This window comes from Triturus cristatus, chromosome 4_1, assembly GCF_964204655.1.
Source record: "Triturus cristatus chromosome 4_1, aTriCri1.1, whole genome shotgun sequence".
In the NCBI taxonomy this organism is placed as follows: Eukaryota; Metazoa; Chordata; class Amphibia; order Caudata; family Salamandridae; genus Triturus; species Triturus cristatus.
The window spans coordinates 1,145,555,113-1,145,569,054 of NC_140585.1; the positions used below are offsets into that span (position 1 = coordinate 1,145,555,113).

The 13,942-nt window shown below is 42.9% G+C and overlaps 1 protein-coding gene across 4 annotated transcripts in view; it reads left to right on the top strand.

Moving 5' to 3' along the window:
- The window catches only part of NIBAN3 (niban apoptosis regulator 3), a 119,540-nt gene extending 107,151 nt beyond the window's left edge, over nucleotides 1–12,389 (top strand). For all 4 annotated transcript variants that reach the window (XM_085654275.1, XM_085654272.1, XM_085654273.1 and 1 more), the window contains one exon: nucleotides 50–12,389. In XM_085654275.1, the coding sequence (XP_085510401.1) occupies nucleotides 50–882 (833 nt within the window). In that variant the 3' untranslated portion in view covers nucleotides 883–12,389. The remainder of the gene's footprint in view (nucleotides 1–49) is intronic.
- Nucleotides 12,390–13,942: the final 1,553 nt, after the last annotated feature.

Genomic DNA, 13,942 nt, shown 5'->3' on the forward strand with positions numbered 1-13,942 from the left:
TAATCCACCGCGAAAGTCTTTTCCTTCATGTTGTCTTTTTATCTTCCAGCCTTGAAAGACGCCTCGCGGCAGCAGAAGCATCGCCTCGGCAGCGAGAGTCTGGCCTCCATCCTGGAGAGCGCAGAAAACCTGCTGGGACTCGACCAGGCCTCAAGGGATCATGGGAGAGGAGGCCCGGAGACTCCAGAGAGAGGGACGGCCCCGGGCGCTGATGCTGAAGTAAACCTGCCTCGACAAGGTGCTGTGGACTACATTGACAGCAGGTTATCTGACGACACTGCGGTATCAAGAATCTCTTATCACGCTTTGCAGGAATCCACCCACCCCAGGCCAAACCAATACATCAACACCAGGTCAAGGGACAACAGAAAAAGCCCAGGAAATGCCCAGCAAGGGAAAAGGGAAGCCGGAGGCGGCCATTTTGCGAATGGCAACGGGGTTCCAATTGGGAGTGCATCTCCCCAGACGCTGAAAGATGGCACTTCAGCTTCTGCACACCTTCTCCAACTGGGACTGCCAAACGGGACCAGTCCTAGAGTCCTATCGGATGTGGAGTCAAAGGGAAGCCAATGTCACACGCTGTTCCCAACTCAAAATGGAGGTAACGTCCATGCCAATGGCAACGTGCTTATGGAGTCCGCCCAAGTTATATATGGAAACCTTTTGGCCTACACGTCGCATGACCGAACCACCCCAGATGGCATGGATTCACAATCAGATGAGAGAGACACGGACCCGGAGTTCTGTAAGCAGAACCTGGCACTTGATGTCACAAAAAGCAGTTCGATGCTTGAGGATCTGTCGCTAGAACTTGAAAAGACCATTTCTCAGATAGATCAAGATTTGCTAGAAATGGACCAGACAGACAACACCAAGGATTAGATTTACTAAGTGTTGCATAGGTACCTGTGCAGTGCAGAACAAGTTTGTGTCGTGCCCACAGACATTTATAATGGTATCTAAATTGAACCAATGCTTTGCATCGTTGTTCGGCACTTGAACATCTGCATAAAACTGGAGTTAATATTCCTCTAACATGATATCTAATTATTGAGAAATTCAACGCAGAGTAGCCACTTGGGAAACAGAGGGCACGAACAGTAGGACTAGAGACAAGACTCTATAACTTAATATATGTACATGGGGGTGGGGAGGGATCCGTGGTACAGTACAGATCAGGGTGCGTAATCAATGACTGCGCGAACACTGGTTCCTCATCACAGCGCGGCAAATGAATCAAAGTCCTGACTTGCAACGGTTACTGGTTTACTATGTCATCTAATTCTGTTTGTTAATACACCTCGATCCTGCCTTGTAGCACCCCTTGTGCTTTTACAGTACTCCCAGCCATTACCAGTCCACCTTACTCCTGACATGCTTGCCTCCTTTTTTTCTATCAGCCCTTGGAAGCACAGTTTACAAATGTATGCTTAACAAACAGAACAGTACGCATGGGATAATTTGACGGCCATCTTGATTCAGTGCATACGCTAGTCAAGATTGACTGAAAATAGTGGTTAACTAGGGAGCAAAGTACACTAGTGCTGTAGCAGAACCAAACTCGCCCTACCATGTTTTATGCAGACTGGGCTGATCAGAACTTGTGGCAAAACTACACTGCACACCTCATGCTTTACTCGCTGCGAGTGAGACTTACATCTTGAAATGTATAGTAACTCCTAACCCTCAACAATGTCCCCATAGACTTTAATGGAACCTAACACTAGGCTACCATCAATTCTCTATTAAAGATATCATGTTTTCGGGCAAAACCCTTCAAGGTGCCATTTAGTAAGGGTAGCTCGGGCCCTCAGTGACACTGTGTAATTTTGTGCTCCGCCCACAGACTTTTACAATGATAACAAAATTAACACAATACTTTGCATTGCTTTGTGCCACATGCTTGGTCATGTAAAACCTTCATAAATAGCCCCCTAAATGTGCAGGCTTGTGGATGATTTTACCGGACAAGTCTACTGTTCTGGACTCTCACTTCAGCTTCTCTCTGCTAAATTGCACCTCTCCCCTTCGTTCCCATCAGGAATATTTACAAAGCTGCTAAGTCGACCCTGGGAGTTTGTGCTATCTTCAGTCAGTCCAGGCCAACCCTGCATTGCATTACTGGACTTGTAGATTCACGTCTAATATTATAATTATAGTGGGGAAATAATCTCAGCATGCACGTGCTGCTTTCTAACAAAACTGGACCGGCTGCAACTGTTTGCATTGCTCTTTGGAAATTATGTATCATTATTCTCCATAATAAAGGTGCTGTTTCACACCCTCGACATATAGCTAATCCTCCTAGTTTCTAAAACGTACATGTCACACATTCAGACAATCTTTGCTTTGTAAACTGACAGCACTATGCATTCTTGGACTTGTAGTTTTGCTTTTCCCATTATGTGTGGGCTTATGAGACACAGCATGCTGAGTGCAGATGGCAAAGAAATAGGACTGGCAGAATGTGTCACAAATTAAGTTGAGCCACGTGTTATACATTTCAAAAATATTGCAAGGGCTAATTGCCAAATGCACCAGGACTTTTGCATATAAGCCATATTAGCTGCAAAACGATGATATATTGCCGCAGATGGCAAAACAAACTTGTTTCAACTCTGTATTGTGAGATTTAGAAACAAAACGTTCAGAGACACAGCCGCTAAGGAACTTATATTCAATCCATTTGAATGGCACTGTTGACAAACAGAAGAATAGTTGGTCTATTTATGCTATTCCATAAAAATAAATTAATTCAAAATACGTTTCCGCATATTGCTGTCATAAAAAGCAATGGAACTTGTACTCTCCATACAACGAATAGTTTCCAACTAGCCCCATTTTAATCAGAAGCACTTTTGTCCAGTGCTGAGCAGGCACCACATTGCATCATGGGACTTGTAGTTTTGCTTTATTTCCCATTACAATTGTAGGCCTAAAAGTTCAAGAATGAAAATAGCTCTTGGCTAAAAATTCCAGGAATTCACAGAGCTGCATCTCTTCTGTTAGGGCCCATGGGCAACTCTGATTATGATGATGGAGGAGGTCTGAAAAGGGGGTTCCTGGTGAAGGCAAGCACTGTTTACTGACATGAACCCTCTATGGTAAGTCAGGCGCCTCTACCACTAATGTCCATTTCAGCAATTCCGGAAGGACTCAGTGGCATAGTCATCCAGTACTTATTTGAGTTGGTGGTTGTAGGTGGTGCCCACCAACACTCATTTTTGGGGACCAGCCTTTATCTTTCCTCATCAGAGTTTGAGCCACAGCTAGACAGAGAAACACATGAAAGGAGGAAGGGAGGAAAGGAGGCAGACAAGAAATACGGGAAAACAGTGACAAAAGGAGACAGTAGGGATGAAAAAGAATCTACAAGAGTGAAATAAAGAGGCAGGGAGTGTCTGGTGGTGGAATAAAGAGAAATGGGATGGAATTAGGCCAATTCAGCCTTGGTATTCAGCAACCCCAGCATTCAGCAACTTAGGTTGCTGGCGTCCGAGAAAATCTTTATGAACCAGTACTTATTATTTTCACAAATTTAGTGCTGCATTGGTCGATATGACCAGGACACAATGCAGTTACAAACTCCCTGTGCCACGATCACTAAGCATTTCTGGATCTCACGCACATCACCAAAACTCTTCCTTCACAGGTCCCACTTTAACGTATACCCACAACAAAGTGTGTAGTCGGTTAGACATCCACCCAGTAGGGCCTCATCAGGGATATGTGGGGTATGCAAGTGATGTACTAGAGTACAATACAAGACAATGGACACGTCTTAAACTTTCCTTTTACAAACCACTGTAAGGTCATTGGTAGTCAAAAAGGTTTGGGTGATGTCTAAGAAGATGTTCGCTCCCAGAATGTTTATTGAAAGCAAGTAACAGAAACATTTTGTCCTAGGCAGTATGCCAACCCAAAGTATCAAATTGTCATTGAAGCGATCAAGGGGTCAGAAGAAAGGGTAAACGCTTGCCTCCATCTGTTCTGTACAGGGTTTGTGAACAGAATTTTGTGTCCATAGGCAATGTCATATTTCTGCTCCCATCCTTCTAAGTCGGCAACTTTGTTGCCCACTGCCATCCCGAGGCTAGAGTCACTTGATGGCTGCATGTTACCGAGACACTATGGGTTTCCATTTTCCAAATTCTTGCTACCTCCTGGTTTGATAGTCAAATATATTCAATGAAAGAGAGCCAATACTACAACTCCCAGAATGCACTTTTTCTTAGTGAAAGCCTGGGTTTGTAAAAGGGATGTCCATCAACAAGGAACTGGTCTTGGGCTGCCCTAGAATAGCCCTGATTCTGTACCAAAGAGGCGCATAATTTGTATTTCCAAGAAGATGCCTTCTAGTTAATCCCTGCCCATTTTCGCAAGCAATCACTATGGTTATACAATTTTCATTTGGCGTGGCTCACTTTGAAGCTGTTTGCTTTCTTCTTCTGGTATGAGTTATGCCTAGCACACTTGATATACAAATGCTTATTGGAGTTTTTCTTAAAGAGTGTTTGTGATTGGAAATAGACAAATGTTGTTGTTAGCAAGTATTTGCGAAGGGGTTCTTTCAATACCTCTCTCAGCATTCTGGTGTTCCATCATGTTGGCATATTATCATACTTGTCTCCATTTAAGCCTCTTGCTTTCCTTTCAGGCCCAGTACGTCTGCCAAGCCTGGGCTGTTTCACTACTGACCGCTCTCACTAAGTCTGTGGTCCCTACACAGGCCACCGATCTCAGTGAGTTACAGGTTCATGCGCTCTGTACGACTTCCACTCAGTCTTTGTTCCAGACAATACATTTTAGGTCGTGCCTAAAACAAACCTTTTATTTTCTTCATTTTGTCTTGTAGGCTGCCCATTGCTTGCCTTTGGTTTGCTTCATTGTCGCTTTCGCTTGCTTCTTATTCGTCACCTTCCGTAATCTTTCTTTCCACCTCTTGTGTTTGTCCCTCCCTCCAATGCTCGCTTTTTCAGGCACAACTTTTTTTTTTTGTTTAGACACTCTATGAGAGTGTGTTTTCCAGCTTCCTCCTCAGTGTTCCCCTCAGTACCCTCCTGCCTACCCTACATTGTACGGGTGCTGCCATGGACCCTCCCACTCACCCCTGTTGTTCATACAATCCAGTCCAATACAAGTCCCAGCAGTTCAGTTCTTATTACAATCCACATTAGCAGAGGTTAAAAAACAGCACTTCCTATTCTCCTATCAGACAGGGCCTAGTATAAGGAATTTGCAGACAGAGTGCCCACACCAAAAGGAGTTGGCCTAACAGCTAGGGCGGTTGACCTCGAAGCTGGGGAATTGGGTTCGAGTCTCGGCAATGACGCTGAATATACTGTGATTCTGGACAAATCACTTAATCTCCCTGTGCCTAACCAAAAATGAATGTTTGTCCTCATGTAACATAACTGGTGCTATGTATAGCGCTCTGATACCCGAAACGGGTCAAGTTCGTGCTATATAAAACTCTGCCAAAAAATAAAAATATGCAGAGGGATATAGGTTGTGGTTATCACCATTCTATTGCGTGATTCCTGGTTCCTACCCAAAGTTTGCACCCAGATTTGTTGGTCAATTTACCATCTCCTTGTTAGTGGGATCAGTTAAAATTACCATCTGATCGCAGGATCCATCCTGTATCCCACGTGTCTACAGTGAAACTTGCAGGTAACTTAGCCAGTTCTCAGCCTTCTCTCACTGTAACAGTACAAACGCATCCAGAATCTGAGGGAGAGGTAATTTTATACTTCTGCACCAGAGCCACTTTCAGTAAATAATTGCAGAGAAGGGATATGATGCATCTGACTGGTAATGGGAGTACATATAATTTGTGTGTGCACCCCATTTGGTAAGAGAATTTCCCTCCGGCATTCCAGAAGAAACTGCACCTAAAAAGAGATGGAGGATTGCTAGGTCGGCGTTCTGTCAGGATCCATGCTAAGATTTGTGGATACAAGCAAATGAGGAGGGCACTGACACCAAACTAGAATATGATCATAGGTTCGGTGGAAGGTGTGGAGATCCAGTCTCTCACAAGTGGGTTGCCGAAGGTATGGGAGGGCCTTCCAGGGCATATAGACAGAAGCTGCAGTGTTGGCTCAGAATACAGCCAACCAGAAAAGTGTTAAACACCACTGAGGCAGTTTAGGTAGAGGCAGTGGGAAGAAACAAGTGGAGTGCAACTTTCAATATTTTTATGGTTTGAGCTGCTGTTAGTGTTTCACTCACCAATTGGCAGCCTCTGCACACTGTTGTTCTTTCCATCTCCCTGGGTCCCATTCCTCTTGAAGCTTCCAATAAAGCCTACCTGACCTGTTTCCTTGCCGCTTCATTCCTATTGCTTCCACCCCTTGTTTGGAGAGACTAGCAATGCCTACTCGATACTCGCCGATCCTGGAGCGGGATTCTTGGTATGACCTTTGACTTGTCACCCGTCCCTTCTGTAGTATATCAGGTGAACATACTGTTAAATGCAGCATTCATTGTCTGTGCATTGTTGAAATAGTAATCCACATTTTGCTTCATAATTCTTCTAGTTATTTATATGTAGAACACCATGGAGTGGATTCAATTTATCACTTACACCCTTATCACTGAATCTGTTACATTTATACCATCATGCCTGGTGTTCTGAGGGTGAGAGGCAAAAGGCTCTATAGATCTCCTAAGGCATTCAGTCAGAGTTCTATGCACTAAGGCCTGGAGATTCAAGCTGAGTTCAGTGTCTTTTGCTCTTCTCTTACCTTCACCCCATGTTCTCCTGGGGAATTTACAACCCACCAGTAGTACAATTGCTGGCTTAGGTAGACCTCTTGTCTGACCTATTGTCTCAAATCTCTACATCCGCAAGAATCCAGACACCATCATGCTCTTAAGGGTCTTGTTAAACCTTTCTACCAACCCATTGGTGTTTGGGTGATATGCCGTGGAGAAGTGGTAGGTCACACCAGCTTGATCCCATATTTCTCTCGTTTAAGAGGAGATGACGTTTGTTCCCAGTCAGAAATAACAGTCTTAGGAAACCCAACCTTTGAAAATATCTCTAAAATGCCCAGGCTACCACCCTATCTGTCGTGCTCCTCAGAGGTACTGTCACTAGATACCTGGTGGTATGATCCACCAAAACCAAGAAATACTTCTTGCCTGATGCTATGTTTGGACAAGCACACCAACAATGTCAAAGCCCATCTGTTCAGATGCAACACCTGCAACTGACAGTGTCAATAAAGAGTTACTTTGGTCTTCCTCCTGACATGCCACTCAATTAGCAGGTAAGATCATTTCTGAAGGACCTCTCTTTTTCTCAGCAGTTCCCCGGCCAGTAGTCCAGAGAGTACTATGTATCCTGGGTCTTTTTTATACCCAAGTGACCCAATAAAGACAATCTGTGGACTAGTGAGAGTAGGAATTTCATATTCACTAATGGAATCACTAACCTTTGTGCAGAGTTGCAGTCTAGTCTTTATGCAATATTAGCACATTGGAATCTATGACATCCTTGAGAGGTGGAAAGAAATGTTGGGAAGGTTCTGCTGTATGCCAATTGTACTTTAATGATTGCTGCTGAAAGTCATCAATTGTCTGAAAATAAACTGCATTTTGTGAAGAATCCTACAGTGTCCTTCATAGATCCTGCATATTTTTGACTACTAGTGATGTTCTTGTCCGGGTAGTAGGAAGAGGAGACGACCTCTTTCTTACGATAACATTAATTCTTTCACTAAATTTGTCGATCCTACCCAAGAGTAGGTTACTTCACTCATAAAGTCTGTAAAATCCAGCTCCCCACTTGACCCTTGCCCCCCCCCCTCCATAGCCAAACTGGCACACGAACCAATTGCTTTGAATCTCACCGCAATCTTTCATCAAATGTTTACCACTGGTCTTTTTCCCAAACATTGGAAGGCTGCTTCAATACTGCCTCTTATTAAGAAACCCTCTCTTAGCCCAACAGAAACAAACAGCTACAGGCCTATTTCAAGACTGCCCTTTCCGGCACAAATTGCGGAAATAATGACGGCTCTCCAGCTAGCCTCATTTATACAAGACAATAACCTTCTAGACCCCACTCAATATGGTTTTAGATGTGGGCACAGCACTGAGATAGCCTTAATTAAGGCAACAGAAGAAATCAGAGAGACACTTGGTCAGGGAGGCAGCCCTCATGTCAGCAGCATTTGATACAGTTAACCACGAGCTGCTGACAGGCCGATTAGCGGACAACAGAATCAGTGGAGCTGCTCTCGCCCTCCTAAAATCCTTTCTGACTGGCTGAAACAAATATGTCTTTCTAAAGACGTTTGCTTCTGATCCTTTCTCCCTGCCTTGTGGCGTGCCCCAGGGCTCTTCACTGAGCCCAACTCTGTTTAATCTGTTTCTAATTTAGCAGTTCTGATAAGACAGTTTGGATACTCATTAACCTCTTATGCTGACGACACACAAATTATCATCTCCTTAACAGAGAATGATCCCGAAATAGAATCTAGATTTAGGGACTGTATGCTGGCAGTCAATAAATGGATGGCTAATAACTGACTTTAACTAAACTCTAGGAAAACAGAGGTCATAGTTTTCAGAAAATCACCATCCTTCTGGTCCCACTCCTGGTGGCCTCAAGAGCTAGAAACCATTCCAACCCCAGTCAAATCGACCCGCAACCTTGGAGTGATCATTGATGAGAGACTTACAAGAAGCAGGTAAATGTTGTCTCATCTTCAGCTCTTTATACTATCACAACACTCAAAAATATCATACCTTTTCTACCACCCTTTTTACGAAAAACTGTTGTCAGTTCGATGGTGCTCTCAAAACTCGACTACTGCAATGGACCTTATTCCAACTTACAACAACAACATTTGAATAAACTGCCGACTATACAAAATGCAGCCGCACTGGCCCTCCTAGGCATTCCCATATTAAAATCTGTAGCCGGAGCATTAAGGCAGCTACATGGGCTGCTCATAAGACAGAGAGTGGAATTCAAGACCGTCTGTATTGTCTTTAAGATCCTACATGGCATGGGTCCTGATCGCCTGAAGAAGAAATGTACTTGGTACAGGCCATCTAGAATCCTGAGGTCTTCCATAGCTAAAAATGTACTGTTCCTAAATTTAGATTCACCTCCTGGAGAGGAAGAAGCTTTGTCCACAGTGAATCTCGCTCCTGGAATGCCCTTCCAACTCACCTAAAAAACATGAAAAATCTCTTGGACTTTAGGAAAACTCTAAAAAACTGGCTTTTTAACACGTTATGAGTCATACCTTTTCAGGCTTTGACATTGTTAGGTAGGCTTGCATAAGCATAACGCCAAGACACCTCCGGGTCATCGTTGCGCTCTATAATTAAAAGTAACATAACATAATCTTCACGCCTGAATTGAAAATAGAAAGAAAAGAAATGAACGGCAGTTACTAAATGGCGTGATGCTGCTATATGTAATGTGGACAGAAAAGGAGTACATTGAATACTAGTGCAGGGAAACTAGACATTTTTTTGTGCTAGACAGGGGGAATCGTGTTTTACACATAAAGGAATTTGATTGGGGTCAATCTCATTAAAGAAGTAATCAAGATAATGGGAGCAAACTGCAAATAATCTTTTCTAGTATTGTGCTCCCTGTGACTGCTGCCATTGTATGAAGGAAGGGATTTGTGTGGCGCAGCATACCTGCCGAAAACACCTACAAGCACCGATTTGAAAATATACTTTAGTGGTGCCTACCACGTGCTCCTATTTTGATCGTGATGGTGCGAAAGCAAAACAGTGCACTTAAAAGAGATAGCTGCAGCCGCCAAACAAATATCAGCAGCATCTACCTCAAGCCACTGACAATACATGAGCAGTGCAGCAAGACAAGGAATTGAAAGTTGGAATATGTGTGAAAGTTCAAGCAGATGTAAACAGTGGAGCTCAGATCAAGATCCCATCATCATGACTCGAGTGCTTCCAAGTGGCACACATTGTGAAGGAGAAAAGAAAGCATATGTATTGGGAGGATGTGAAGGCAGAGACTATAAGATACTGGCTTGCAGCCACTGGAGAGTTAAAGTAGGCAACAGAAAGAACAAGCATTTGCAATGCAATAGGTCTCGCATTTGTTAAAGTTGGAGCTCTTGGCGTTAAAATGTTTTACAAAAAATTCACTTTTCTTTTGAAATGCAGCTCGGTTTCCTTTAAGGAAAATGTGCTGGATTAAAAAACGTTTACTTTATTTAAATATAATTACAGACATAGTGGCCTGGTGACCACAGTAAGCTCCCTTCCAGGGGCTGCTCCTTTCAGGGGATGCAGGGCATAGCACTGCCACCTGTGAGTCCAATCAGCCACTTCAAAATGTAATTATTACACCTGTAAATATATAATTTAGCATTGTTCCAGCAAACACAACGTTCATCTTTACATGAACTCTGCAGTGTGCTGATCAGCCCTCTCTGCCTCTCCACCAAGCTCTTGATGAAAGGAGAAGCAGGAGGGGTTAAGGGGGGTCAGCTAAAGGGTGTTGTTTAACAACACAGCACATTGTACATGGATGTCTAAATTATGCATGTGAGGGGCGTAGTTCAACTACGATACCCTAACACAGGCACAATTCTTTTTATTTAGCAAACATATTGAGCATGCCTCAGGCAAATCAATATATCTGCTAAAATGGGGCTGTCAGGGCACACATTGTTGCATCCCTGAGGCAGATGAGGAGCCACACAGAGCAGCAGGGGCATGACCCCCCAGCTTCTGATAGGAGTGCGCTTCCAGTCCTATCAAGAAGCTGGTAGAGGGGTTGAGGTGGGTCTTCCTCTGAAACCTGGCACTGCTGCTCTGTCTCGCTCCTCGTTAGGAATTATGGCCTGCTGGTTCCTATATCAAGAAGTGGATTCCTGCTCTGCTGGTGCTACGGAACCTATGAGTTGCCAGCAAAGGAAGAAAGGTAACTTAAAAAATTAGTGTTGTTTCTCTGTGTATGTGCGAGTGAGTGAAAGTGTGTTAGTGAGTGACTGAGAGAGAAAGAGATTGAGTAAGAGTGTGGTTTGTTTAGTTTAATGAATTTGAGAGTGTCAATGGGAATGAAAGAGGGAGCATGAATGAGTGAGTGAGCGTGGGTATGAATAAGGGAAAGTGAGTGAGTGAGTGAAAGAAAGATTGTGAGAGGGAATGGAAGTGAGTCAGGGGTGTCTATATCAATAGTGCAACAGGTGCAGTTGCACCAGGGCACAGAGGCCCTCGTGCAACTGCAACTGCTGCACTATTAAAGAAGAACACCTGCACTCCAGGAATGCAAATAAGAGCCCCTGTACACCAGTAGCTCTGAGTGAAGGTAGGTGATTGTGAAAGTGTGTGTGTGTGTAAGAGGGCTGGTGAGTGAGGAACAGTCGGGGTGTGTAAGGGTAAATTTGCATGTATGGGCTTCCAAGAGAACTTTTGAAAACAACGAGGTGAACCTGTGGCAAATATTACGCTTCACCACTTACAGGGATCACTAGCCGCCACTGCCATCTTCCCAGTGATGACATTCAATTGTAGTGAATCGCAATTTGCAACCTGCCTCATGAATTTTGATGTGGTAAGTAGGATTGTGATCCACTACTATTTAGAATTTTGTGAACCAACCTATTTGTATATAGGTTGGTACTCAAAATTCTTTTTTTCCAGCAAAACGTAATTGCGCATTTTTTTTAACTACATTTTGTGAATGGAAATTTCATATATCAGGCTGCAAATAGAAGTACAAAAAACAACCAAAGAATAAAAGAAAAAGTTTTGATAAAAGATTCCACATTGGAAGAGGCCATACAAATTATGAGAGGCTTAGAACACACAGCTGTGTGGCTTAAGGAAATTGATTCACTTAAGGAAATTGTACAGAGAATAATAAAGGAAGTAAGGGTAGTAAGAAAAGTAAATGAAGTTAAGAAATATTGGTAAGATAGATTTAAAAAAGGTATGGGTAATTCTGGTACTATGGTATCCACGGGTGGGGGGGGGGCTCTTCAACCTCCTATGATCCAAAGGGCTTCCTGGTAATCCACTGGACAGGGTCCTTAAACTTTAAAACTGCAACCGCGACTCTCCCATAGAATTGTACGGCACACGCAGTCGTGTTCCCACACTGCACCCATCCTCCCCAGGGGTCCCTACTTACTCACCTTGGGTGGTTCCTTGGGGTCCCAGCGATTCTACATCCTCTAGACACTGCCTTGACTCGTCGTGGTTCTTATACCACAATTTTAGTGTATGGTTTGATCTCCCCCTGGAGCCCACTGTGTACTAGTGCTACTTACGATTTCTTCTGTGCTACATTATTGTGTGCTTTATGTTTATCTGCGTGTAGCAGATACTGTGAGGTATTTAGAGTGTGTTATAATAATAAATACATATTTTTATAACTACAGTGTGGTTCTCCTTTCATTTAACCAAGACAATAAGGTTGCATTCTGTTAAAACAAGCTGCTTAACATTCCTTCAAGACAAAGCCTGAAGGCTGCTCTCCACAGCTACCACTTGGATAGCTTTCAAGGTTATCTTTGAACTCTTGACCCCTTCGCTTCTAGCCCTTTTTCCCCCCTGTGCTAAGCCTTTTTTGGGCTTTTTAGGGTAGTGCGCGTTTAGGCCCCTGTAACATTTTGACCACATAAGGTATCCATGCTAAATTTGCGTCCTTTTCTTCCAACATCATGGGGATTGTAAAGGTACCCAGGGTTTGTGGATTCCCCAGGAGGGGTCCCAGAAATTAGCCAAAATACAACAAAAAAAAAGATTTTGTTGGAAAAATGGGAAAAACGGGCTGCAAATGAAAGCGTCTGGGTTTTTCTCTGCAAATGGTATCAAAAAGGGTTTGTGGGGCTGAAGTCACAATTTTCCCAGCTTTTAGGGAATGACAGACTTTTGTCAGAAAACCAACATTTTTTACACAGTTTTGGCATTTTTCTGGGACATAGCATATTTTTGCTATTTTTTGTGCTTTCAACCTCCTTCCAGTTAATGCTAGAAATGGGTGTGAAAGCAATAATGGATCATGGAAAGCTATACATTTTAGAAAAGTAGATAAAATTCTAAATTCAGCAAGGGGTCATTTTTGTAGATCCATCAAGGTTTCTTTATAGAAACTAACAGTTACATATAGGAAAAATTGAAAATTAGTTGAAAAAAACACCCTTTTGTGTCAACGTTATTACCTGTAACTTCTTTTAATTATGACAGCTCTTTGAAAGCAATATACCGTTACATCTGCTGGACCTTCCTGGTTGTGGGGATATATAGGACTTGTAGGTTCACCAAGAACCAGACGAACCCAGAGTCAAAAACTGAGCAGCAATTTGCAATGGTTTTTTATTATGTTACGGGTATATAGCAATTATTGTGGGAAAATGAATACATGGAAAAATCGGTATGAAAGACACCTATGTATTTCTGAAATGGGAACAAATTACAGAGTTTAGAAACAGTACATATTTGCACATTTTCGAAATTGGGAATACTCATACTAGCATGAGAATTATTGGTCATTTTTCAAAATGACTTCTTTTTTACACAAAGTCTTTCATTTGGAAGGCAGAAATGAATCAAAAATCAATAGGTAATAACAGTTGCTTTACAAATCTGAATTACCCTAAGTCTCCCAATAAAAATGGTACCTCACTTGTGTGGTTAGGCATAGTGTCCACGACAGGAAATGGCTCAAAACCCAACGTGAACACACCACATTTTCACAATGAAAATTTACCCTTTTTTTGAGAAGTGTCTAGCTGTAGTTTTTGAACACTAGCTCTGCCGGCACCTAGGGAAATGTAGCAAACCTATGCATTTTTGAAAACTAGGCACCCAAGGGAATCCAGGATGGGGTGACTTGACTGCCTTCCACCAGGTTCTGTTACCCAGAATCCCTTGCAAACCTAAAAAATTGTCCAAAAAAATACATTTTCCCCACATTTCTGTGGTGGAA